This window comes from Syngnathus floridae, chromosome 5 (genome assembly GCF_059516105.1).
Source record: "Syngnathus floridae isolate MCC-2025c chromosome 5, RoL_Sflo_1.0, whole genome shotgun sequence".
NCBI lineage: Eukaryota > Metazoa > Chordata > Actinopteri > Syngnathiformes > Syngnathidae > Syngnathus > Syngnathus floridae.
The window spans coordinates 15,617,549-15,644,881 of record NC_142417.1 but is presented as its reverse complement, the minus strand read 5'-3'; the positions used below and the strand labels follow the sequence as shown (position 1 = coordinate 15,644,881).

The 27,333-nt window shown below is 40.7% G+C and overlaps 2 protein-coding genes across 8 annotated transcripts; one reads left to right on the top strand and one right to left on the bottom strand.

Moving 5' to 3' along the window:
• Positions 1–8,972: 8,972 nt before the first annotated feature.
• Positions 8,973–11,912, top strand: LOC148398398 (Golgi-associated plant pathogenesis-related protein 1). 2 transcript variants are annotated; one of them, XM_088376445.1, is made up of 6 exons: positions 8,973–9,057; positions 9,189–9,214; positions 9,297–9,506; positions 10,072–10,149; positions 10,461–10,610; positions 11,024–11,912. In XM_088376445.1, the coding sequence occupies exons 2-6, from the start codon at positions 9,208–9,210 to the stop codon at positions 11,113–11,115; spliced, it is 537 nt and encodes a 178-aa protein (XP_088232571.1). In that variant the 5' UTR covers positions 8,973–9,057; positions 9,189–9,207; the 3' UTR covers positions 11,116–11,912. The 2 variants fall into 2 exon arrangements, with proteins under 2 accessions (XP_088232571.1, XP_088232570.1); XM_088376444.1 differs by having other exon boundaries at positions 9,294–9,506.
• Positions 11,913–14,367: 2,455 nt separating this feature from the next.
• On the bottom strand, positions 14,368–21,436 carry tert (telomerase reverse transcriptase). 6 transcript variants are annotated; one of them, XM_088376848.1, is made up of 16 exons: positions 21,010–21,436; positions 18,964–20,161; positions 18,680–18,869; positions 18,449–18,602; positions 18,208–18,375; positions 17,798–17,959; positions 17,617–17,724; positions 17,438–17,523; positions 17,255–17,371; positions 17,009–17,080; positions 16,711–16,899; positions 16,177–16,303; positions 15,832–15,893; positions 15,108–15,232; positions 14,886–15,011; positions 14,368–14,800 (listed from the first exon to the last, which is right to left on the bottom strand). In XM_088376848.1, the coding sequence occupies exons 1-16, from the start codon at positions 21,223–21,225 to the stop codon at positions 14,664–14,666; spliced, it is 3,237 nt and encodes a 1,078-aa protein (XP_088232974.1). In that variant the 5' UTR covers positions 21,226–21,436; the 3' UTR covers positions 14,368–14,663. The 6 variants fall into 6 exon arrangements, 4 of the variants coding, with proteins under 4 accessions (XP_088232974.1, XP_088232975.1, XP_088232976.1 ...); XM_088376849.1 differs by having other exon boundaries at positions 17,438–17,520; XM_088376850.1 differs by having other exon boundaries at positions 18,208–18,333.
• Positions 21,437–27,333: the final 5,897 nt, after the last annotated feature.

Genomic DNA, 27,333 nt, shown 5'->3' with positions numbered 1-27,333 from the left:
CATTATTTCATTTTAATTGAGTTTGTCATACTTTAAATGTTTTAAGCAGCAATTCAGGAGCCAGCAGTTAGATACAGAAAAAAATATTCAAAAGGTGCACGTTAACATTACCTGTAGCTGTCCTTACAACACATGGACATTCACTACAAACAGCAGTGACCTCACCGCATCAAACCATGTCAGTTTCATTTCATTTCATTACATATTTGCCAGTTCAGCAGCTATGGCTATATCATGGCCAATACAGACAGAAAAAGACAACCAAACCATGTCAGCAACACAGGGGTTCAAGAATTGAATTAGTATAGGTACAGTAAATGTGTTGACTTTAATTCACTTATGATTCACACGCACATTTTACAAACAAACGTTCCAGATGACTGATCCTTTGAGGAAATGGGTTCATCTGTCCTCAGACCAAATGTCTCAAGAGTACTTGGCTGGAAGCCTCTCTTGGCACTGATTTAAATAATCCAATACTAGGGCACCGTGGATGAGACCTTTACTCTAATGCTGTAACTCATCCAAGTCACCAACAGGTGGCAACATTGCCTGAACAATATTTGTAAACTGTAATCTACATCTTTGATATTCCTAGACGCACACAAGCAGAATGGATTTCAAATAAGACGTGCCTTTTGTGACAGCAGTGATCTGGTCCAAAACCTCACAGCAAGGTTTAACTAAACTATAATTTGGGGTGATTATTATTATTTTTAGTAGTAGTAGTAATAGTAGTAGTAGTAGTAGTAGTAGTAGTAGTAGTAGTAGTAGTAGTAGTAGTAGTAGTAGTAGTAGTAGTAGTAGTAGTAGTAGTATTGTAAACCAGAGACTGCATTTCTGGCTATCATGCAGTAACTGGTCATCAAATCACATGAACAGTATTGGGTAATTCACTTTGGCCTTCTGAACTAAACTACATTTTGAAACCACTATAATGCTTTTATCTCCTTTTGATGGAGCACTTTAATCAATGAGATGCTGATAGGACTTTTAAGGGCTTTTAGCTTGAGTGGTTGACCAAATTTGGCTGAAGCTCAAGGGAACAAAAGACAACCTACTAGTCTAGTCGACTACATTCAAACCAAGTAGCAACTGAATGACAATTGCTGCAGACTGTGATTATTACTCCACATAATACAGTAGTAAAGCCTTCCTGTTTACTGGGGTTAGGGACCAATTAACTTCGACAGGAATGTCAATAGTGAGTGAGTATTAGTAGTCAACCTGACAAATGTTTAAAACTGCCAACATTAAGCCTCAAACAATGAGCAAAGGGGATCTGGTATAATATGAGTAATAGAATGTCAACCATCCAGCAGTGAACTAAGAGTCGTAAAAAATATGTGTGACTCTACATTCATGTTAGTAATAGTATGTTCATGAAATTGTTGACAACATTAAGTTGTCATACACAAGTATGAGAAATTGTTTGGTTAGAGATTTTTTAGTGTGAGCATGAATCAAAATTGTTTTGCAAATCTAATAAATGGGAGTACAAGCAGCTCGGTGCGGCACTGGTTAGCACGTCCGCCTCACAGATTAGAGGGTGCGGGTTCAATTCCACCTCCGGCTCTCCCTGTGTGGAATTTGCATGTTCTCCCCGTAACTGCGTGGGTCTTCTACGGGTGCTCTGGTTTCTTCCCACATGAATTGTAGGATGATTGAGCACTCGAAGGTGTGAGTGCGAGTGCGGATAATTATTTGTCTCTGTGTGCCCTGCAATTGGCTGGCAACAAGTTCAGGGTGTCCTCCGCGTACTTCCCAATGACAGCTGGGATAGTCTCCAGGATGCCCGCGACCCCCGTGGGGACAAGTGGTAGAGAAAATGGATGGGATTGATAAATGTGAGTGCAAAGTCATGTGAAAAGTTATAAAGCTGAACGGGAGGGCATATGCAAGCCTGTGGGATGCCTTGCTGAACATACAGTGTGTTACGTAGATTCTTTTAAAGCTCTAAAAGAAAACAAACAATAGCTAAATTACATGGTAGGCATATGGTGTAAATAGCAGGCCATTTTACTGCTTACCGTCAAAAGAATGCTTTTGAAAATGTTCTTTTCATTCTTCAGATGTTAATGTCGCACAATATTTTGAAGTCAGGAGACCTCTGCTTCACATGCACAGCAGGTAACATTCAACAAGTCAGACAGTGCCTTAGAGCCAATGAAATATTAATCTTATGAGAAGTATCATATTATTATCATTCAGAAAGGAAAGGTACAATTTCCAGAGATTTGAACACACATTTGCAGTGAAACATCCAGTCAAGCAAGAATATTTTTGCCTCAGGACAATAACAGAGCAAAGTAGTGTATTCATACTAGCTAGACTCTAGCTAGTAAACTTAGTTTACTAGCTAGAGTCTAGTTATGGGCAAACTACGGCCCGCGGGCCACATCCGGCCCACGAGGCCGTTTAATCCGGCCCGCCAACCCTGAATAAATTGTATTATTAATTTTTTGGGGGTCATTTTCCCTGCAATTTCATAAATCTGACCTGCAGTGATGGAAAATGTTATTCATCATAACAGTGTCATATTTAATAAGAATCACTGATAGTGTTTTTTGGGTGAAATATTTTTTTGATGCTGTTAATAAATGCATTTGTTTTAAAAAAAAAAAATTAATATCCATGCTTTAGTATCTACTAAAAGTAAAAATCTTTTATGCCGTGACCTTTACATGTCATTTATATTACTTCACACAAACACTACATTCATCTGCTCCTGGTTCGGCCCCCCGGTCAAAATTTAGAACCCAATTCGGCCCGCAAGTCAAAAAGTTATCTCACCCCTGAGCTAGAGTCTGCAGACTGGCAGAAACTTGCAAGAAATAAGTTTACACTGCCTGAATATGTAGAGAGAGCCTCTGTAGAAGGAAAATTATTTGTCCAACATGTTATATTACAAAAGAACTGAAGTGTATCCTTCAATGTAGAGTTTATTTGAACCATACTATAAACACTTTGCATAATTCGTGATTAGTTGTTTGCAAGTCTGGTTCACAGTTCTGAAGTTCAGGTTTGAAACCTCAGTTTCGGTCTTCCTGGCTTCTCCCTATCCTTGCAAGGGTTTTCCCTGGTTACTCTGGTTTCCTTTCACATTCCAGGAGCATGCATGTTTGATTAAATGAATATGAGGTTGTACAATGGTTAATTTGCTTTTGTTTGCTGCCAGGAACAAATGATATGACATGTAGCGTTGCCTTTTGAGCTTACCACAAAAAAACTGATGACTATTCTAAAAATGTTTGATTGGGAAATGTGCTAAAAATTCCTCCGCAACTTAACCCACTTAATGTAAATACTCTTTAAGGGGAGGTCAAGTCAAAAGCAGTCTTTACAATATCTTCTATGCTCCGCTGCTTTTTCAAATACATCATTCTAATTACTAATATTGTGTTTGTTGAATAAGAATTAAGCAGCAACATCCCCCGTTTTCATCCATTGCAAGGTCAGCTACTTGCTCTCGATGTAAAATTACATCACAATACCAAAGAGCCACTCTACAGCCGACCATCCACGCAAATGTGTTTTAACTTCCAATATAAAATTAATCTTTATTCTCTGGTTTTAAACCTAGGATGAGTGGTTGGGTTCTATTTCCTGGTATGTATATCCTTGTGTCAATTGGTTTTATATTCTTACTCACTTTTACTTATTTTATTCCATTGACAGAAGCTTTGTATTATTTCATCAATAGAAGAGATTATTTATGACTGTGATTATTGTTTACAGACAGGATGTCTGCATAGAGCACAATGAGTTTGTCATCTTTGGTTGTTTTGCAAGTTAGCTGCTGCTGAACTTGTATGATGTCACACTGTGAACAAAGCATGTACTATTATTGCTTGCTATTCCGTCTATTTCCATCAGTGTTTGCTGTGCCAAACTCATCCATCCATTGTCTGTATATTGCTGTTCAGTGTCACTGAGAGTTGAAGCCGCTATCCCAGCCAACTTCCTACAAAAGGCTGGACTGACTGAGCACTGAACCCATGCTGATTTCATGCGCCAAAGCCAGTTAAGTGTATCACTACACCATCAATGGCACCACAAATCAATCCAGGGTAAATCAATTTAATTGCAATGATTTACAAATGTCGCTATATAGTACATTTGAAAGTTGTTGAATGGGTGTTTGTAAGATTTGTTTTTGTCTGGATTTGAGTCCTAAAGCCCATCCCATTGACAAATTATGAAACAACTGACTTATCTCATTACCATGCACTAACTGTGGCCCAATTTTCACCCTGTATTGTCTGTCTGAATCTGCCTCCTGTTTGCTACCCAGTGATGGAACAACTGAAGACAGCATTAGTTCTACTTTGCATTGATAAAGTACTCTGCGTGTGACTATTCTCATTCATCCAGGTCCTATTATTCTTAGAACACCAAATTGATAGCAAATTGACTATTGCAGTTGTCTTACAAGACTTTTCACCTCTCATGCACAATTCATCAGTGAATTTAATTTAAATCAAAGTTTACATGTAGAAAGCAATTATTAAAAGCAATCACATTTGTAATCATCGTTAAATAAACAATTCAATGTTTGCAAATTTTGTCAAATGTTTCAGCAGAAAGGTCTCTTGTGTTAAATACAACAAAAAACAAACAAACAGCAGAGGTTACTAATTGGGCATTCCAGTTTAATTATGTTGAAATGCTAAATTTAGCTTGTAATTTCAAGTAGTAAAGAGGATATGTTATCATAAGAAGTTATGGAACATTGAGAACATAAAGCAGCACATGCCCTGTATTATACTTTTTTTTAAATTACAGAGATAGAGTTATGGCACAAGCCCTCACATACTGCTAGAGCCTCACTTCAGCCTAGGCTTCTGACTGTGTTTATTGCTCTTCAACATTAAAAAAGAAAAAAAATGTTTTGCATCGTATGATTACACTGTGGTTACAACCCACATTTCAAAAACATGCATGTTGGACACTAAATCAGTGGTCTCAAAATCATGACCCGGGAGCCATTTCCAGTCTGTAGGATGATATTTTGCTGCCCCCAAATTGCCATTGAAGTTTAAATGTTAGTACTGGACTTTTAGTGTTTGAGCGCGTGTGTTTTTCGATCACTTATGGGCTATGATAGCTCAGGCAATGGATGTACAAGGATCCAAAATTCAACCTGGAAATATTCAGGGGGTGGCTGACGGTAGCCGTCATGCAACGCAAAGTAAGCATGCGTGCATCATGCAACGCAACGTAAGCATGCGTGCGTGCGTGCCATTGTCGTCAGGCAGTTCAACTTTTCTAGAAATGCACCGGCCGTTCAAGAAAATACAGACAAGGAAAAGGTATCTTATCACCAAGTCCCAGCTTTTGTCTTTTTCGAAACCTACCAGAAGGGAAAGTTCGGCAATGACAACAACCAACTTAAAAAAAAAAAAAAGGCAACGGAATGTTTTTTTGTTGAGCATGTCTTGAATGTACAAAGAATGTTGCAGTGCTCAAGAAATCAAGCATCATTACACAAATAGACTTGCTGAGGAGTATGCAAAGATTTGAGAGTGGTGAGAGAGGACTAGCTCTCCCTCCAATCGTGTTCACATTCTGAAGAACTGTTATTGTTCTGACCTGATGGAATTTTTGACGTTGCTCAGACACACCCTGACTGTATCTCCAGTAGCCCACACGTAAATTGAGTTTGAGACCCCTGCTCTAAATTGTCCTTGGGTGTGAATATGAGTGTGAATGGTTGTTTGTTTATATGGGTCCTGCGATTGCTTGGCATTCAGTCAAGTGTACCTTGCCTCTCTCCCAAAGGCAGCTGGGATAGGCTCCAGCCCACCCATAGCATCGAATGGGACTTTTTATGCAAGAGAGCCCAAAGTACAGCGTGGGAGGAATCACAGTATTGAAAAATATTAATATAGTCACGCCTCCCTCCCTCCATGACGTGGAGGGCGTCACGGAAGGGACTGGAAACTATTTGTCTATTCACAATCGCTGTAAATACTTTACTAATAATGTCAAAATAACGTGGATCAAAATAATGTGTTCTGAGAGACTTTTTGATATCTCAATTGTTCATCCTGTAACTCAAAGTCCGGCCTGCGGGCCGAATCCGGCCCCCGGTCAGATTTCATACGGCCCGCAGCTTCGGTCTTATAATGTATTATTTATGGCCCGCCTGCACTGTCAAACTGGATAAAAAAAAAATCATGAAACTTGAAACTATAATTCCTCCTATTACCAAAAGGTGGTAACTCATTTCTGCCATGGCAACTGCAAAGAAAACACGAAAGTTGACATTGCTTTCAAGAGAAATGGGAATTACAATACTTCTTCACTGAAAATCAAGGCGATTGTGTTTGTCTAATTTCTAAAGAGACGGTTGCCTTGTTTAAGGATTTGAACCTAAAGAGACACTAAGAAACTAAACATGTTAACACATACGACAAGCAAAAAGGGAGTGACCGTGCTGATAAAGTAAAGCAGCTCCCAGCTGAACTGTGAGTCAAAAGTAAATATTACTTAATATTAAATATTACAAAGTGGCCATGTTAATACTGTTGATGTTATGAACCTGTAGAGGTGACACAAACTATTACTTTCTGAAAGATATTGTAAATGACAAGAGCAAAATTCACTTGTTTTAAGTTTTGAGGCAAAAATAATTTTAAACTCATGTAAATTTAAGTTATTTCATACAGTTTGTTTAATGTCATCTGACTCTTCAGAGATGAATGAAAGGCAGAATTTGTGTTCTTAGAGTTGTTCACATCTGCCTGAGTGGCTTATATTTGGTTATTTTGTCATTTAAAAAATAAAGACAATTGGGACAATGAAATCAGTTTTATAACAGTGTGTATTTGCATGAAATTTTTGTAGTTAAAAAATGGCCGAAAAAACTATTGGCACCTGGGCCCCTTCACTTTATCAAATCTGGCCCTCCTTGAAAAAAGTTTGGACACCCCTGCTGTAACTCAATACATATAAAATTCCAATTTGTAAGGGTTAGCTTGACTTAATTTTCCACCTCCAGGTCGTACGCCATTCACCACCTATCTGAAAATGTGGTTCTCTAAACTGTCACTCTCGGCTGAAGGGTCGCCCTTATTATTGGAAATCCGGTGCTCCTAATTATGCAAATTCCGTTCATCCATCGATCCTTTCATCCATTGTATGCATTGCGCTATTCTTACATGCTCAATTTTTCAACTTTGAAATTTTGCTCAGCTGACCTCTGGGGCTAAACTGAAGCACTCCAACGGGCCACTTGCACTACAATGCTGGATCTCGGGCCAGAAAGCATTAGCATTTGCCTCGCAACGGCTGGATGAACAGTGGGCGAACGAGGCACGACCTCCTAGCCGCCGGGCCGGCAGCAAACACACCTATGGAGTCTGAAAACTATAACCAATCACAAGCACATTCCCACTGTTGTCCACTTTAACCTGTAAACATAAATAAATGATCATCTCAATATCTTGTCGTGGTGCTAATGGTTTTTCTTCACAGGGCTCACATTTAATCTCACATTTAATGAGGTGGACAGGAATGAGCATCTGAATTTATGATGATTGGTCAACATTTGAGACAAAAAGTGACAACAGAATGTGACAAACCAAGCCAGGAAACAATATTAGAATCCTTGCCTCTCCCGTGAATGATGTGAAAAGGCTGAGGTAAAAAGACACCCACCCAACCAAAAGAAAGCGTTCCAATTTGTGGCGTACTACAGCCAGTGTGAATTGACTTGTCGACTCCAATGCTTTCTATTCCTTGCGGCGTTCTGCGGAAGACCGCACCACAGCCTTTCCGCACCCAGTGTGAATTAGGCGTCATTGTCAAACACCTTCATGGAAGATCTGACAAATTGTAAATTGCTTGCAATTGAATGGATCTAAATATTTTAATACAACACTTGCCAGACTTGCAATATACCGTCTTGGACAAAGCAGGCCAATTCTCAATTCTGTACAGGTATAATTGATGGTGAGCCAATCACATGCTTCACAATTTCCAAAATGTTTTAGGGAAAATTATTGTGTAATCCTGCGAACCATCTAAAAACAATGACATAACAAAACCTCATTGCATTTAAAATGGTTGCAGTTATGCAGAATAGAAGAAGTATGTATTAAAAGACTGAATGTGAAGAGAATTCATAATTTTTTTTTTTTTTTAATAATTTCGACCTTGGGTAGTTTTCCTCAGGGAGAGTTTCTACTGGTATATTCTCAGTAATAGCACTTAGTACAGTGTCATTTAAGTGAATTATTGAGATCCAGGTGTCTTGGAATGTTCTATACATAGTCTTTTTTAATTGTTTCATATTTTTACTTTTTTCAATAATTAATTTCTACCTTGGGTAGTTTTCCACAAGGAGCCTTCCTAATGCTATGTTCTCAGTATAAGCATTTAGTACAGTGTCATTAAAGTGAATTATTGAGAGCCAGGTGTCTTGGAATGTTCTGTACATTCGAGTTTTAGCATGTTCAATGCACCTACAACACAACTACTCCAGAATGATGTGAAGAACTGGGGTTTTCTTTTGTAGCAGTTTATGTTACAACCTGCTTGTTGTGGCATCTTCATTCATCTGTGTGTGTCCTCATGATATTGTTTGTTAAAATGTGCTGTTTAGGAGTCAGAGAGCTTGAGTGTACTTGAGAAAGACTAACAGGGGCGGAGCCCAGACAAAACCACCAAACTTGTTTTGATCTGCGGTTGTCCCAACCACATGCAAATGCGAAACCCAAACTGGAGTAGCACCTTCTTTTCATCTCTTGCCTGTTGTGCTTTCCATACAGAAAAATAAATACAATACAAAGTATGCACATCAGGGTCTTCCACATATTATTTGATGAACTATATTGTGAACCGAGTTACAAAACAGAAACGTCTGAAACAGAACAAGCTGCAAAGCAGTTGATCCCACTGAGGTAATAACAAAAAAGGCTGGGTGTCTGTCTCCGCCTCCACATCTCGAGTATATAAACATCAAGACAGACATACGTATGTAAGACAGCAAAGGAAGTCTATCTTAGCTAGTCATTTCTCCAGAGGCAATTTGTATTGGCGGCTGTTTGACATGTAAGTGTCATGCTGTCATCACCAGACTAGGACTAATGCACTGACAGTATACTTTCTTCCTTTTTCTGTACTTTATGTAAAAATAGCTATGTGGTTTGGTTTTTAACTGCATTCTTGTTTTACTTTTTCAGCCTTGTAACATCAGACACAATGGCAGGTGAGTTCACTCTTCTTTTAGGCATAATTCGTCCAGCCATGCCAGCCTCCACAATAGAGCTAATTTATAATTTGATTAGCAGATGAAAGCTTTCAACAGGAGTTCCTGGAAGCTCACAATGCCTACAGAGCACGGCACAACACACCACCTATGACTCTTAACAGTGAGCTGAATGCGGCGGCTCAGAGATGGGCGGATCGCTTGTTGGCTTTGGGTGTTGCACAGCACAGTGGCAGCGATGATGGAGAGAATATTTTTTACAAGTGGAGTTCGGCACCCTTTAAACTAACAGGTGTATTTCCATCTCAAAACACTTTGACAAGTGTTCACGAGACTTTAGCATGTGTTGTTCTTGAGGACTTCATGTTACCCAATAATGCAAATTGTTACACATTAATGCATGGTGTCAAACTCAAGGCCCGGGGCCAGATCCGGCCCACCATGTTATTTTATATGGCCCGCGAAACCAAATCATGTCAACTCGCATGATCCTTGCTAAATGTATTACTATTCTATTATTCATATTTAGTAATTATTTTTTTATAGTAATTTGAACAATAATTGAAGAAAATATTATTTCTGATAATAGTAATCTATTAATTGGTTGTGTTCAGGGGGTCCTCAATCTGTGACGTCGATCCGTTCGGATCAGTAATAAAACAGTAATAATAGCAATAAAATGAAACCGTAAACTAATAAAATAAAAGTCAGAACAGTAATAAAACCATAATGCCATAACGAAAGCTGCAACTACGACTTGGCCCACGATAAGATTGAGTTTGACACCCTTGCAGTGATTAACGGGTCAATTGTATGATTTTATGGAATTGTCTCGTGAGAAAGTTTGTCTTGTCTAGGCAAAGAAGCCGTAGATTCATGGTATGGTGAAGTTAAGAAATACAGCTGGAGCAACCCAGGATTTAGTGGCAACACAGGTAAAACAACAAAAATTGATATTACTAATTACTTTCATAAAAATCAATAAAAAAACACAAAAGTAAGCATTATGTCGTTCGTTGTGCATGTACACGTGCCGAGACACTCAATGACTACAGCTTAATCAGAGTGTGTGTCTGTCAGTATACAATAGACACACAAAAAAAAATGCTGACTGAGGAATTTTTGATATCTCATGTTTTCGAATTATATTCTATCAGATTGTATAGTTGTAGCTAACAAAGTTGTGGGTAATACCGAAGGTGCAGCAAAACAACTTTAAGATTCCTGCGCATGTTTCCCCATATAGGTCATTTTACTCAAATTGTGTGGAAAGCAAGCACACAACTGGGAGTCGGGATGGCCACAGATGGCAACAAGGTTTTTGTTGTTGGGCAGTATCGACCAGCTGGCAACATTAGCATGAGCCAGTACTTCAGAGAAAATGTCCTCCCACCAGGTAATTCATTAGACAAAATGTAATTTGCCCTCTATCACAAATAAATTTCCATCACTTATATCTGCAGGTTTACAAGCAGAATGAAAAGTACAGTACATACAATGAAAGGCAAAGCATTTCAGACATCAACAATTGTTACACAGGATTATTTAGGTGACCTTGCATCTGAATTGAATGGATCTCTTACAGTTTAATATGCAGGACACCTATTTACAGCTATCCAGAAAAACAAATATGGCTTCAAGAGTAGGCATTATGCATTATAGACAGTGTTTACTAGAAGCGCTATTTGTCTTCCCCGCGACTATGAATCGTTGAATTTTTAAGTCGTATAGAACCACCATTGGGTTTAATACTGAAGTACCAAATGTGTCTTTTATGTAATAATGTTTTTGTTTTTGTTTTTTTAATAGCAGGTGAGGAGGAACGAGATTTACATTTTACAGAAGGTGGAAGACCCAGTGGGGCAGGAGAGAGACCAAAGAATACCTGTACGCCATTTTAGATAACCTGGAGCAGCTTGAACTTCTGTAGCTTTACATGAAGTTGGGTCGATCGATGTTCCACCCAATGCTTGTATAACTCCGTATAGACAAGATATATATCATTTGTATTAAAAATATGATTAGCACGTCCGCTCAGAGGGTGTGGGTTTGATTCCAGCTCCGGCCCTCCCTGTGTGGAGTTTGCATGTTCTCCCCGGCCGGTTTCCTCCCACATCCCCAAAACATGCATGGCAGGCTGATTGAACACTCCAAGTTGTCCGTAGGAGTGAGTGCAAGTGCAGATGGTTATTCGTCTGTGGGTGCCCAGCGAATTGCTGGCAACCAGTTCAGGGTGTCCCCCGCGTACTGCCCGATGACTGCTGGGATAGAGTCCAGCACAACCACAACAAGCAGTACGGAAAATGGATGAATAGATGGATGAATGAGTAAGTCTACAAATTAGAGTCAGAGAAATTAGCTACAACAAGCAGTATAGTGAAAAATTTACCCTGTATTTTCATGTTTCAGCACTTGCGGACTCAAACATTTGAGGATTATTTTCCACAATTTTTTAAAACACGTTTTTTTGGGGTGGGAACCAGCTCCAGTTTTTGCAGAAGAATGTTCATTACCTGTATATCCTCATTTGTTCAATAATTTTAATGTTAATTGCATGAAGAATGTATTTTGGTATTGGATGGATTAATTTTATATTTTTGCCATAAGTATGTTTTCCACCAGAGCTGTAAATTGAAAATTGGTTTGCTACTTTAAAAAAATATGTTCAATGAATAAATTCCTGTATGAATGAAAATCAGTCTATGTTTTGCGTGGTTATGTTTTTAATTGAATGAGTGACTGATTAGTCTGAATATTCATTGAATGGATAATCGAAACCATCTAAATTTTAGATTCTAAACCCTGTCATATGGACTAAACCTATTTTATAAATGAGAGGGATCCCACATATGATAGTAAAATTATTGCCGTGTGTTTGTATTCTCCTATGCTTGACGTATAACAGAATACATGTATTGGCATTACGTATTCAGGATTTAAATGTATTTGTAAATGTGTAAATGTAAATGTATTTCATTCCAGTTACAGGAAAAAGAACAATCAGATTATCGGTACATTTATTAAAAATCTTGATTGTTTTGCAGGATTATAATTTCAATCAAGACAGATGCACCATCAGCACACTTGTTCTCGTGTAGCTCATTAAACCGCCCGTGCGGTCGTTGCTAAAATGAATGTACAGCCTGGGAACTCTTTGGTCTTGCCTGGGTATCAATTACGTTTTCAAAATTGATTTGATTCACAAGGGCTCGGTTTGATCCGCTTCATGAATCATTTGATTTTTGACTTCAGTTAAAGATTTTACGCAGTCTCAATTCTTTTATGCGGAAGGCATTCTCAGAAGAACCAATGTCTTGCTCTAACTTGGTGCTTCAGTGAAAATATGAACAGATTTAACCTAATGCCGTTACAGTAATAATGTATTTTATTGTTTACATGTTCTGAGTACGTAAATACATATTTTGAAAAGTAATGATAAACAAGTCCGTCGCCATGGCACCAAAGGTCACTTTTCAAGGCTGCATTTGTGTTACGAGACTTGCTGTCGAGTCGCGCCGGAAATGACGTCATACAGAAAAGGGAAAAAAACCGGTCTCAAAACCAGCCTCCGGAGTACGCAACCTGTGAATTTGGACGCAGAGTGTATGTTCCCGAGAGGGAATGCTCCAGATTGATGGCTCAGCAAGTCCTAATGGTAAAACTCGAGGTTGATTTACCATGCGATGGGAAACTCTGACCATGTGGTTCCAGAACAGCTAACATGAATTATGTAAATTAACTCAGAGTTGATTAACCTTGTGTTTAGCGCGTGCACATCTATCATTAAAAAAGCCAAACATCAATGGAGCACTGATAACTTGATTCAACATGGTCAGCATGAAGAAGAAAACTCGATCCGCGTTCTTCACATCCATTGAAATATAGATTTTAATGACGTCGTACAAGGACACCAAGTCTCTTCTCATGAGAAAGAGTAACACTGCTGCAGCTGTAAAAAAAAAAAAAAAAAAAAAAAAACAGACGGCAAAGTGGGAAATTTCGGACCTATCCATCCATCCATTTTCTGTACTGCTTAGTCCCCACAGGGGTCGCGGGTGTGCTAGAGCCTATCCCAGCCGTCATCGGGCAATAGGCGGGGGACACCCTGAACCGGTTGCCAGCCAATTGCAGGGCACACAGAGACAAACAACCATTCGCACTCAAACGTAGGGACAATTTGGAGTGCTCAATCGGCCTACCAAGCATGTTTTTGGGATGTGGGAGGAAATCGGAGTGCCCGGAGAAAGCCCACGAGGGCCCGGGGAGAACATGCAAACTCCACACAGGGAGGGCCGGAGGTGGAATCAAACCCGCATCGTCCTAACTGTGAGGCGGACGGGCTACCCAGTGAACGCCAAACTCAAATGGCACCCATCTGTGCATTTAATAAATGCAAATCTTTGCACACTTGGTGTAAAAATGGTTCTCAATCATATTTTCTTTCGTATAAGTGCAATCCCACAGGAGTGATACGAACCCTCATTAGGAATGCACAATTGATGGGCGCAAGGGTGGAAGTATCAGTATTTGGACATTGATTCTACATTTGGGACTGAAGAATTTCAGTATCACCCTCATGATTTAGCAGTTGTCAGCGAAAGAACTGGACCGACAGAACCTCATCAGACAAATAAAAACAAAAAAATTGACAACGAAATGATACACCTCCAGAAGACCTATTCAGAAATTCAGTTGCCCAACCGCCAGCTGAGGTGGGTGCAGCATCAAAGCTTCCAGAAGATGGCGGAGGTTGCTGCCGAAACTGTTGGAAAAGTTTAAGGTAAGACCTGCTCAACTTCTCTGAACAAAGGCGAAACTGTTGGAAAAGTTTAAGGTAAGACCTGCTCAACTTCTCTGAACAAAGGAATACAATGGCTATCATCAATGGAGACATAATGAACACAATTCAACTAATGGCCAATATAGATACACACCTAAACTCCTCTGCTACAGAGTGCCTCAGCCTCTTCCAAGCTGTCATGGATACAAAAAGTATGATTACCATTATGATAGTTCTTTGGCATAAGCCAGCCATATGCTCAATATTGAAGTATAGTTGTGGGATGCAAAAGAATTTGGTTCCATTGGTAAGGTTTCAAAATTGTGCAATACCATTACTGGAAAAAACATACAGTATTTTAGATTCGAATGGGTATTTTTAATTCAAGTTTATTACATATTTTGTATTGAATCTCAAAAGACTGCAAATGTTCTTCATGAAGTTTCCAGTGAAATAGGTTCAGTACATACACGACATGGCTATGTAGCCTAAACAATTTAGGCAATCCCTCGCAAATACTGTACATTTGCCGCCGTTGCACCAGACACTACTAAAACAGAACGTTAGGTGGCAGCGGAGACCACAGAACACACCTTTGTTTTCCCTAGTAAGGCAATTCAAGGCAATTTGTCATGGCCAGCAACCATTCGCATCCAAACCTGTTGTCACCTAGCGGTTATTTATTTTTGTTTTTTTTAACAGAACACCTTTTAGATTTAACTGGCCAAGAATTCCAGAGGGCTTGGCCGCCTGTCTCACCCAACCCAGTTGCAAACCTCCCAGACGGCGCTCCAGACTGCGCTTGCCTGTAAGAATCAGACAATAATTTCTCTTTTTAGAATAGCTATCAAACACACTGAATATTTCCATGGTTTACCAAGGGGCACGTACGTTTCTGCAGATGAGAACCCATCCCCTTGTATGCAGCGCGATGTTGCGATAACACCAGTGAAAATGACAGGCAGAAAAGCAACTCCACTGCCTCGTCTGGAACAAGGGAACCCAGTGCCTCGTAGCCTTAAAGTTCAAAACACGCATAACCACACAAAAAAAAAAAATCATATAATGTGATAGTTAACCTTAAATGGAATCCAATATATCTGAGTGGAAAACCTTTGTTGCTTTGGCTGATGAGATGACTGGTGTAATGAGCCATGTCCCATACCATCCGCAGAAAGTAGAAAGGGTTCTTTGCAACCGTTTGGCCAAAGGGTAAACTCTGGGCACATACATGGAATCTAAAAAACGAAAAAGGGAAATAAAAATCTTTGCATAATGTGCTGAACGTCAAATTCAATTACTTCTCTGCTTAAAGTTAAACTCCCAATGATCATCGTCACACACACATCTGGGTGTGGTGAAATTTGTCCTCTGCATTTAACCCATCCCCATGTGATTTTGATCCATCCCCTGGGGGAGAGGGGAGCAGTGAGCAGCAGCGGTGCCGCGCTCGGGAATCATTTGGTGACCTAACCCCCCAATTCCAACCCTTAATGCTGAGTGCCAAGTAGGGAGGCAATGGGTCCCATTTTTATAGTCTTTGGTATGACCTGACCGGGGTTTGAACCCACAACCTTCCAGTCTCAGGGCGGACACTCTACTACTAGGCCACTGAGCTGGTTATAGTATGAAGTGATTAAGTAGCCCTTTTATTTGGTCAAGGCTAAGAGTGGAAGTGGTCACTGGTTAGCTTTCGAGCATAAAAATAGATGTACAATTGCCGTAGTGCTATTTATTGGAGTAAATATATATAAATTCAACGACGTTGAAAAATGGCATCCACATGCAAAAAAATGTGAATAAAACTTGACAATAGTCATCTGGGCTAAGTCCTGACCTGAGTGCCTGGAGGAAAACCAATTCGTAGATGTTTTTGTAGACAGCTGTCACCAAATTTGTCTGTACAAAAAAAGTAATTTGACAATAATGACAATGTAAAAATATAAATAAAATGGAATGCAAGTATGGTGTAGGCAACAAAATGCCTGTGTGTCACATGGGGCCTACATGAACACTGGCTAGAAAACCTTTCACAGAAAGTACCACAAAAAATGTATTCCGTGGCATTGTAGGCAACTTGAAAAAAACAGGTCGATGTACCAAAAGCAAAGTATTACATAATTCATGAGTGATCCCATATAGTGGCCTCTGTGGAATTAACTAACTAACTAACTGGACTAACCTTAAGGTCCAAGAACAGGGGGTGGCACTTCAATCTGAGGATCTGCATCAATTTCATCCTCATTTGCTTCCCGGCTGAGGGGACATTGCGCAAAGTGAGGCTGTGGCGCAGAGACATGCCCGAGTATCTGTGACGCAAGGAGAGGAAAGAGTCAAATCAACTCAGTGATCATCTTTTTTTGGTGTACACACATTTATACACACACTGAGGAGACAGTCCCCAAAGTGAGGCTGTGGTGCAGAAACATGCCCAAGTATCTGTTACGCAAGGAGAGGAAAGAGTCAAATCACCCAAATCTCCTCAGTGAGCATCTGTTTTGGGTGTACACATACATTTATACACACACTGAGGAGACAGTGCCCAAAGTAAGACTGTGTCACAGAGATATGCCCGAATAACTGTGATGCAAGTAGAGCAGAGTCAAATCATCCAAATGTGCTCACTGCACACCATAAAAGAGCAGCAAAAGCACAATGACTAATCTGAGAAAAAAAAAACTATGATATATTATTTACAGCTGAAGAGCTGCTTCACCTGGAGTAATCTTTATAGACATCAAGTGTGGACGTGTCTAACAACAGCCCACACCAAGGGAAGAGGAGACAGTTGTTAAGGATACGGACGGCATGTTGTGGATCCAGACTTTGCGGTAGAGGAAAATTGACCAGCACCTTTTGCGGGTTGACCACCAGGCCATATTGTGGGACGCTGGCCATCAAAACCCTGAACACAAAAAAATTGGGAGAATGACAATCTCTCACTCAAACTTCACATGAACAGACTTTTGAGTCAGAGATGCAATTAAAAATAACTGTATTCCGTGGAGTCATACTTGAAAAAGGTTTGTGCCTCGTGTAGGTAGGGCGTGATCAGAAGGAAATCATCCACCAGTCTCATCAATCGTCTAGAAGCAAAGGGGGGAGGGGGGGGCAACTTCAACACGCTATCCTCTCCTGCTCAAATGTATTACATATGCAGATTTTTGGTAATTAAAGTATCGCTTTACGACAGTTTTGTTTCTTCGGCGGCAATGTGAGCCGAATTCGGACTTAACCCCGGAACGTCGGGACCATCGTACCCTTTGGATCCGACCACGCCTTTGAGCAGGGTGTTCTCCATGTGACCATAGCAGAGACAGCAGAGCATAGCAGATGCGACGGACCCCTGGGGAATCCCGCGAAGCCGACGATACAGTCTAAAAGGGTCCAGGTCCAGAGCTGTGACATGCCCTCCCGTGCTATGACTAAAATTCAAAACTTACTTGTTCCCAAAGCGTAAAACACTGCCTGTCAACATTAGGTTGAAGACCTGAAGCATGTCTTCGACGCGAATATCTTGCGAATACTGCTGGAAAGTAACTCAAATTAGCGGAAAAAAAATTTCTAAAAACTTATAAAATAGCTAATAATGTAGAGAACGATCCGAGGATGCCGTCCCAACCTGCTCCACCAGGATTGCATGGTGAACTTTGTTGCTTCTTTGCAGTGCAATCGCGAGGTCATTCATGGTGTCTTTGATGCCCTTCCTGTCATCCACCAAAAATTCTCCCTGCAAAAGCAGAAGAAAAACTAAACTCTAGGACTGGATAGAAGATTTTTTTTAAAGGAACCTGTCTTTGTACCTGTCTAAAAAAAGACTTCTTGAGCCCCTCAATAGAATTTGCCCAGATCTTGGCATAGCAGTGCGTGATAAAGGTCTTGTGTTGGAAAGGCGACAGAACTTCGCGGACCATATGGAGAAGTTTCTTATGAGGCAGACTCTCGTACGCTCCACTGACGTCCATCTTAAAGTAAGAATGTGAAGGATGGCAGTAGTAAAGGGGACGTCAACCCAAAACATTTCTTTACAATCATTTGTATTACCCCCCACAAGTCCAAACACAGCATTCTGATTAATATTGCCTTTGTGGAAAACGAGTTCAGCAAAAATTCAACCTTTTTTACCATCTCAGGGGACGGCCATTTTGCCACTTGCTGTCGATGGAAAAATGACATGACAGTTCACATTGACTTGATCCTGCTTTTGTATAACCTTAACAAAGTAAAGCTTCCGTATGTGCTCCTTCCGGTCTGGCAGAAGAGTTGACAACACTTTGTGGATTTCAGTCATATCCCAGACTGTGGAACCCAGGAGGGACGGATTGGTCTGCACGCAGGCCTGCAAGACATCCTTTAGGTTACGGATGTCCTTTCGGTAGGCCTACAAACAGGATTGGGTGGGGGGGCTGTCACAACTTTTGAAATGTGGACCTTTTAGAAGACAAACAAAGTACCTTTGATTTGGCATCTTGTCCCAAAACCCGCGTAATGGGCCTCATGCTATCTGTCTTTGGGATGAAGCGCAGGCGGGAGATGACAGTGCTTTTGGGGAGGCTTGCCACCTCAGACGAAGTCAGTTCCTCCAACTGGCCCTTAGAAATGTAACTTCTACAATGACAAAGAGTGACCATGAGCTTCATTAGACCGCCACCGCCCCACTGAACATGTGTGATGTTTTTTGAGACCTGAAGGCCAGCTCCTGCAGTCTGTCCCAAACGTCATGCCTGTAGAACCTAAGGGCGTTCTTCTGACCCACACTTTCCGTAACGTAGAAGCAGGCTCGCACGAGGTCGACGACGTAGCCGTCCAGGAGCCAAGCAAGCAGCTGTCCAAGCACCCGGGTCCGATATGAGAGCTCGCTGGGTGGCACCCAGCCTGCAAACAAAAGTATGTTGAATCAGCCAAAAAAAATCCCATGTTATTCAAGCAGCCTGAGAACTTTTTTTGCACAGTTCCACTTTAATCTTACCTTTTTTACTGATCTTCAACCAGTCACAATCATTCACCTTCATCTTCCACAACAGCTCCGCAACTGAAAGCTTGTCAAACTTGCCGCTTCGCAAAAAGCCCCTGACTCTCGCCAAAAAACAAGAACGGTTTTCCGCAGACCCCCAAAGCTCCGACGGCACGACAGCGCACAGGCACTCCCGTACAAAAAGGTAGACTTGGTGAGACGTACAGTGTTTGGCCAAAAGGGAGCTCAACTCAGCTTGAGCCAAGTCGCAGTGCACCAGCGGGCATAGGCGCCGCAGAGTTCTGTTGTAGGCGTATTTCTTATGTTGCAACAAAAGCTGACTAAAAAGGGAGATCATGTTAAAAAAGCGACGAGGGAGCTTCTTGGGTTTCCTCTCTACTCCATTCAGATACTGCAGCCCCTCAAAGAAAATAAGTCTCACCACATCCTGGCCCAGAAGACTTTTCAAGCCCGCCGCGCTCTTCCTCTTTCTGTTCAGGAGGAACCCATTCATACCTCTGCCGCCATACAGGAAGGCCAAGGTTTGGACAAAACACCGAGACGGAGGCAAAGGGGGGGAAACGCCTGATCGCCAACTAGGTGCTCCTTTCATAGGACCTGTGCTTGTTCCAGCTGCTTGTTTGGAGACAGTAGTGCTTGTCTCTACATACTTAAGGGAGTGTCCTTCTTCAACCATCTTTTTGACTTTGCGAGCTTCTGAGAGTCTCCTCCTCTTTCCAGAACACACTATTTCATCCTCATGGCTTTCTCTCTTCCTTTTCCCACAGAATGCTCGAAAATCCCTCCTTTTCAATCTCACTGCACATCTATTCTTCACAGACCTAGCATTACCACAACTCCTAAATCGAGGAGAAAAGGTGGAGGCGTGCAGAATCTTTGAAACCCTGTCGTAGATGGGAGTGCCGCATATCTGGACAGCGCACGTCGGCGGCGCCACCACAAACAGAGAACAGGTCTCCAGCAGGTACCGTGTGATGTCAGTGCCGAGACGCTTAGCCACTTTGTTCCACAGCTCGCTCGTTTTGAGGTAGGTAATGTTCAGAGTTACTTCACCGTGGAACTTGAAGTTGTCATTGTCAAGCTCTTTCCCGTGCACAAACGGTAGTTTGAAGCCGAGTGACAAGACGTTGCGCTTGTTCTTTCTTGCCAAGCTGTTCAGAATGAAGGCCAGCAGTTCAGTGAATGTGCATACCTATAGAAAGCAATGGAAGATTAATAATTTTATTACTCTATTGGTCATCTATTGACGCAAGAGTGCCGTGGAGGGGACAAAGCACTTAAAATAAATAAATAAATAAATAAAATTGTGTAAAAAAAAAAACTCAAGTTATTCCAGTTCCCAATAACATGTCAGTGACATGATATCAAATGGTCCCCAAAACTCAACAATAAAAGTGTGCTAGTTCAGCTACTTCTTGGGTAGGCCAACTGATTGATGCAACAGTCCATTTTATACACACACTTCATAAATATGTAAATACTGTTTTTTTTTTGTTTGTTTGTTTGATGGACTTCGATATGGCAATTTAAACTATTATTAGTTTTATTTATTTTTTCCCTATTTTCATGTTTTAAATATGTTCGAAATAAAGATATATCAATCAACCAATCAATCAAACATGTTCAATTTACATTTACTTATTTGTAATAAAATGATATGCATCAATGCGAAAGTACTGATCATGTTGAATAATTCTCACAGTTAGTAGTATATTTTCGTCACATTTGTATAATTGTCTGGAAGACCGCAACTTTTCAAGGAAATCACAATATCCCATTGTTTTGGAACAGGCCAGTGTGCGACTCACGTGGTTCTTGAATTTGGGGTATCTATAAAATGCACAAGTCCTATTGATGTAAAATATGGAGAGTGAGCGTTTGCGTCAATAAAAACATTCTTCTCACTTTGACTGCATTGTAATTTACAACTATTTATAACTTTCCTGCAATTAATCGGTCACAAAAACAATCAAGAAATGCACTATTGGTCATGCAATGAACAAATAACTTGCTTATTCTGAAATAGTATTCACTTTTTACCTCACGGCAGCTCGGCGCTTGTTGAAGCTCGTTGTCGTAGGCGACGAAAATGTTACTTAAGAAGGATTTGAACAGATCCGTGTCAGCCTGTTCAACAAGAACCAGTTTGTGCCCCTCTCGGAACACGATTTTATCCGTGAGCTCCTCCAGCGTACATGTGTGCTCATACAGAGAACGCAAGAGGCCAAGAACCTGGACTCGATCAGCTGGAAACATTACGCAGATTTTCAGACGCACTGACAACCCATTTTTAAAAACCGAAGTTGATAAGACACGCTCCTTTGTAACTGGACGACAAAGGCAATTATTTAAGACCAAAGTATTTGCCAAAGTCGTTGCATTACTTTTGACGGGAATTTTAGCCCTGCAAATTCAAACGCAGGATGATGAGGCTACCGTCCAATCAAAGGGTGTCTTATTCGTTTCTTCTTCTTTTTTAATTGTTCATTGGTTGGCCACCTAACTGAGCGTTACCGCCACCTAACTGAGGATTACCGCCACCAGACACTGGGTCACAATCTAAATATTTAAAATCTTAAAAATATTTAGAGGGGACATAAAACAAAACAGCAGGAAAAAAATCGACATTCTCTGATATAGCCCCCTCACCCTACTACTACATTGCAAAACATTTTTTAAGTTGAACTTAATTCCCAGCTCCTTCAACCTCCGCCCTATCGCTAACAGGGCAGTTTGATACACAAACAATGGCAAAATGCGCACAGACATTTAAACGGTCATATATACTCGTACAGTGAGCGAGACTCATATTGTCATATTGTTTACGGCAAAAAAAAGTACGCACGTGTATTTGGTCAAGTTGTACTTGTTTGATATCAAACAAGATCTTTATAAATATATGGGGGGTGGGGGTTCTTTCCCTATTATTTCAGTTGCGTACCATTGGTGGCATTGCTTGTTTTTCTTTCGTGTAACCTCACGAGATCTGGACATGTAATTTGGACACGATTGTGAAAGCACAATGCAAATCCTGCGAAAAACGAAAATATTTTCTTGGAACAAACTTGGGGTGGGGATTCAATACGATTTTGTTCTTCAAACTACTTTTCAGGAATTATTGTTTTTTAATCATTTGTATGTAAAAATTGTGTAATTTTTTTCTTTTTTCTTGGACCTCTATAAAATACCATTGCCTGTTAGCTCAACAAAACACGGACTGATTTATTGAACTGTAACTCTTTGAAGCACCTGCGTGAGCCTGGGGGCTGAGAATGGGGTGCTCGGTGACGTCATTGGCGTACACATTACAAGGCGTACACGGCACTCCTTTATTTACGCCACTTCTGGTGCATAATGACGATACATTTTCCATCGTCACACAGCAAAAGGCTTTCTCTGCATGCTTTTCTTCCTTTCAAGTAATTATGTTAATCAATAGTTTTTTTTTAATTTAACGTCTGTATCAAACATACAGTACGTGACAATATATGCTTTGTTAGGTTACGGATTTTAGTTATTGATCTGACTCCAAATTGCGATCAACACTTAACACATAAATTGCTATGTCCTAATCCACACACTGGCGCACCTAACAATTTTGCGAGTTCGTTCTGTCAAAGAGAAGACCAGTAGATCAATCAGACCAAATTTACCAATTGTTTATTCCTGACAAAGCGCACTAATACAGGCCTGGGTCCCGGGTCCCTCACACTAAAACTCGTGCGTTTTTGTGACCACCAAAAGACGACACATTCTTCCGGGTTGCCCAGTTTTGAAGAAACACAATATGAATATTAAAGCATGCAAAATATTGTGAGATGATTGGTCGATGGCCATCTCCTCCCCGTCCAGGTGTTGCTGAGGTCAGGCGGTTGGGTTTTCCCCGCGAAGCCCGGCCACATAGACGTGCTGTTGTTCTCGTTTCTCACCGACCTTGAGGTGTTCTCGTCCGGTACTCCCTATCTGGGCCTATTCCACAACACTTCGAAGAAAACAAGTTCATGCAGTTTGCCTGCACATTCTTCGCCACCCACCAATCCACACGAGCACTCCAATACTAAATATTAATATGATTATAAGTTTAACACAACCTTAAAAAATATGTTTGCAAACTCCCGAAAGCACATTTCCCTTTAGCTTGCATCATAATGAAATACAACATACAAGTAACCATTATACAATGCCAAATAGAAGACGATAAGTACAATACAAAATATAATTAAAAATAAATCTAGCCATAGATTTGTCACACATCTATCTGCCAGTTAAACCAACAAGATGAGTACAATTTCTGTTTCATAAGTCGAAGCGTCTTCAAAAAAGAAACTCATTGTGAAAATATAAGAAATTTGGTTTCACTTTCTAAACTTTATATTTATGTTGAAGAAAGTATATATTCACTGTGAAAATATAGGAAATTTGGTTTCACTTTCTAAACTTTATACTTATGTTGAAAAAATATATATCTAAAAAAATCTGCCCATCCATCCATCCATCCATCCATCCATCCATCCATCCATCCATCCATCCATCCATCCATCCATCCATCCATCCATCCATCCATCCATCCACACCAGCAAAAATGTTAAAAGACAACCAAGGAGCCATTGCTTTGTTGTCATGAAGTGACTGGACCTGGGCGACAAATGCAGCTTGAATCAGGGTTTGTTGAAGTCCCAATGATTGTCACACACACAACTGGGTGCGGTGAAATTTGTCTCTGCATTTAACCCATCCCCGAAGGGAGCAGTGGGCAGCAGCGGTGCCGCGCCCGGGAATCATTTGGTGAACAAACTCAAAAGACAGACTATAGATGCTCGACTAGGGACAAGAATGATTGAACAGAAAGACGAAACAAGACGAGACCAGACAAGCAACTAGAGAAACAAGAAGACATGAGACGCAAACAATCCGAAGTGAGGGGCAGACAGGACTTAAATACAAGACAGCTAACGAGAGGCAGGTGAGGGTGATCACACTGATCAGGGCACTGGAGGGGAGGGGCGAGCACACAGACACGCGAACCGAAACTATGACAACAGTAAAACAAACGAACTGTTGCGGCGACCTGGGAGGTGCGCACCTGTCTGCGGGTACATGTGACCACAAGGGGTCACTGCAGGTGTACGACGTGAACGCGCAGCACGCAGTGGAGCTCCACAGAGCGCCTCTACAGCTGAGCGCAATTTTGATTCCTGATTGGAAACGTGCACACACCAGGGTTCATAAGCTGCAAACATTACACACTCCTCTTGTCCAGTGAGCAGCAGCAGCAGCAAACAACACAGCAGTAGCAGCAAACCGCACTGAGCTCCACGGAGAAAGGAAAAACTCATGGGAAGAGGAGCCCAAAGCGACCGGTGAGCTCGTAGTTCTCAACTGGACTCATTTAGTTAACCATTTAGATCACTGACTGCATTACAGTTGGTCTGGGAAATGGGTTGTCTTTATGAAAAACATTATGTTTATTGACTTTTGTTTCAAAAGATCACTTTATGTTCATGACTTTTTCTTTCAGTAAAAAGGCTGGAATGCTTTTACTTTATTGAGCGAAAGTATTTATGTTAAATGAAAGGTCAAATAAAATAATTGTGATTTAAAAATAAGGTAAAGGCAGTCATTTTAAAACCTGGGTTTCTGTTTCAGAGCCTTATTTATGCATTCCTTAATTTGATTAAAAATAGTTAATTTACTTAAATGCACTTTAGTTAAAGTAGACTGAACTTTACCTACATTGTTTATTGGTTTATGTGTTAAAGAACAGTAAACTGTATTGTTTTTATTCGGAAAAATATTCTACCTTTTTATTTAAACTCATCCATTCTTTGTATGTTTTAAAGGTTTTTCACCTGGATGGTTTCGCTCAATAAAAACCTGAACAAAGAGTGAAATCCCAGTCTGGTCAAGTCCTTCCTTTTCAAGTGTGGAAACCCATTCATCCATCCATCCATTTTCTGAACTGCTTAGTCCCCACGGGGGTCGCGGGCGTGCTGGAGCCTATCCCAGCCATCAACGGGCAGTAGGCGGGGGACACCCTGAACCGGTTGCCAGCCAATCGCAGGGCACACAGAGACAAACAACCATCCGCACTCGCACTCACACCTAAGGACAATTTGGAGTGCTCAATCGGCCTACCAAGCATGTTTTTGGGATGTGGGAGGAAACCAGAGTGCCCGGAGAAAACCCACGCGGGCCTGGGGAGAACATGCAAGCTCCACACAGGGAGGGCCGGAGGTGGAATCGAACCCGCACCCTCCTAACTGTGAGGCGGACGCGCTACCCAGTGCGCCACCGAGCCGCCAAGTGTAGAAACCCATTAAGTTAAAATACACTGGCCACAAACTGTGACAGACCTTGACATTTGTTTAAAAATCCTGTAAATCACCAGATGGTTAGTTTATAAAACTATGGAATCACAAACAGAAATAACTATTGTTCACAAGTTTTGAGCTGACATTTGAACAATTTGGACAGTGTTGTGGGAGGGGGGGGGGGGGGGTTTAAGTTATAAAAGTAAAATTATAAAAGAGTAAAGTTGTAAAATCACGAAGAGAAATAACTACGTTTATAAGTTTTGAGCTCACATTTGAACAATTTGGACAATGTTGGTCCAATGTTAGGGGGATAGGGTCTGAAGGCTATTGTCAGGTCTAAGTGTTGGAATAATTGGATGGTCAGGCTGACCATCCAATTACTCCAACAGCGATTTAGTTTTGGACTCAAAGCAAACGGTTGTACACCTAGGAAAAAAAATATTCCGTGAGTAATACTTCCTTTCTACATTTTACTCATTCGGTTGTGGTCAATATAAAGTGGAACTTTTTTTTTTTAAATCTAACTTCCTCGTCATCATAGCAACATAGGCCAGCCCCATCCTCCAAACAAGATAAACACATACTGCAACGGACAATCAGGTCTGTGGAAGAGATAATCAGGACCAACCTCCCATCTATCCAATACTTGTACCTGTCCAGGACCAGGAAACGTGCAAGTAACATCTCCGCAGACCCTTCTCACCCAGGTCAGTCTGTTCAACCTCCTCCCCTCCAGACGGCGTTACAGAGCGCTGTACACCAAATCCAGCAGACACAGACGCTGCTTCATCCCCCAGGCTGTCGCTCTGATGAACTCAAACCACTCAGACATCAATAGCATACTGCGCTCGCCACTTAAATGTTAGCTACCCGAATGTTGTCAGTCACTTTAATGTTGTACAGAGGCTCAGATCAACCGGAGTCAAATTCCCTGTTTGGCATGCACAAACTTGGTCAATAAAGTTGATTCAGATTATTTGCCTTTGTCCTGAGCAAGCCATTTTGGAGCGGTCTCTTTAAATACAAACGAGATACGTCACACCCCGCCCCCTCCAGGCCGCAAAATATGCGCCTCCCTTTTTGTTCGGATATATTTGTAATTTTTCATTTAATCAGAAGTAGCGTTTACTTGCGCCGCAAAATTTTGGATTGATTGAAAGGTGTCAACAGCAGAAGGCTTGCCGATTCAACCATACATAACACGTAGCAAAAATAAATCCCCTCACTATTTCAATATTTATTTTGTAAACAAGCGCTGCAGTCAAGATAATCCGTTAGCTAGCGCTAAGCTAACCAATGCCTTTAACACACGATTGTGTTCCCCAAGAATAAAACAGCACCTTTGAGCTTACTGCTTTACTGGATCCATCGTTTCCATAGATTGAAGGAACCAAACCCTCAATGAAACAGTCAAAAAATGGACCTCAGTAAGTCCACTCTGTTACCATCAAATCTCTTCCTAAGTGCCAATATTAGACACTGTGGCTTTAATTAAACACATCCACAGGAAGAGTTGAAAATACAAGTGTTTGCATTACAGTCGAATCAGACACAACAGTTAATTATCAAATTATAAATGTCAGTGAAATATTAAAATAAACCAAAGCTGAATTGGAAAGGGTATGAATTAACTTCCAGATGTTTTGCATGTGCAATGAAAACAAATTAGTAATTTGTGCATCAAATTCGTGTCATTACTGAAATTATAAATTGTCTTCACTTTTTAAAATCATCTTTTTAAACTATTTGAACAGTTTTTTCTAGTCTGATTTGAAAACAAGTTAGTATTTGTGACTTTGTTTTGTAGCTTATTCTGGAAATAATGAGTCATTCATACATGCATTTGGGTTGACAGTCATAATGGCCCTCCGAAGGAAACGGACTACAATGCGGCCCTCGGAAAAAAAAAAGTTTGACACTGAAGGAATGAGGTCGAAATACAAAAAGTCCTGCCTCGCTACAAAAACAGATATGCTCAAACCTCATTGAATAAAGTACATAAGCAGACAAGTATATTCACATATTAAATAAATAAAAGAAACATTTGAAG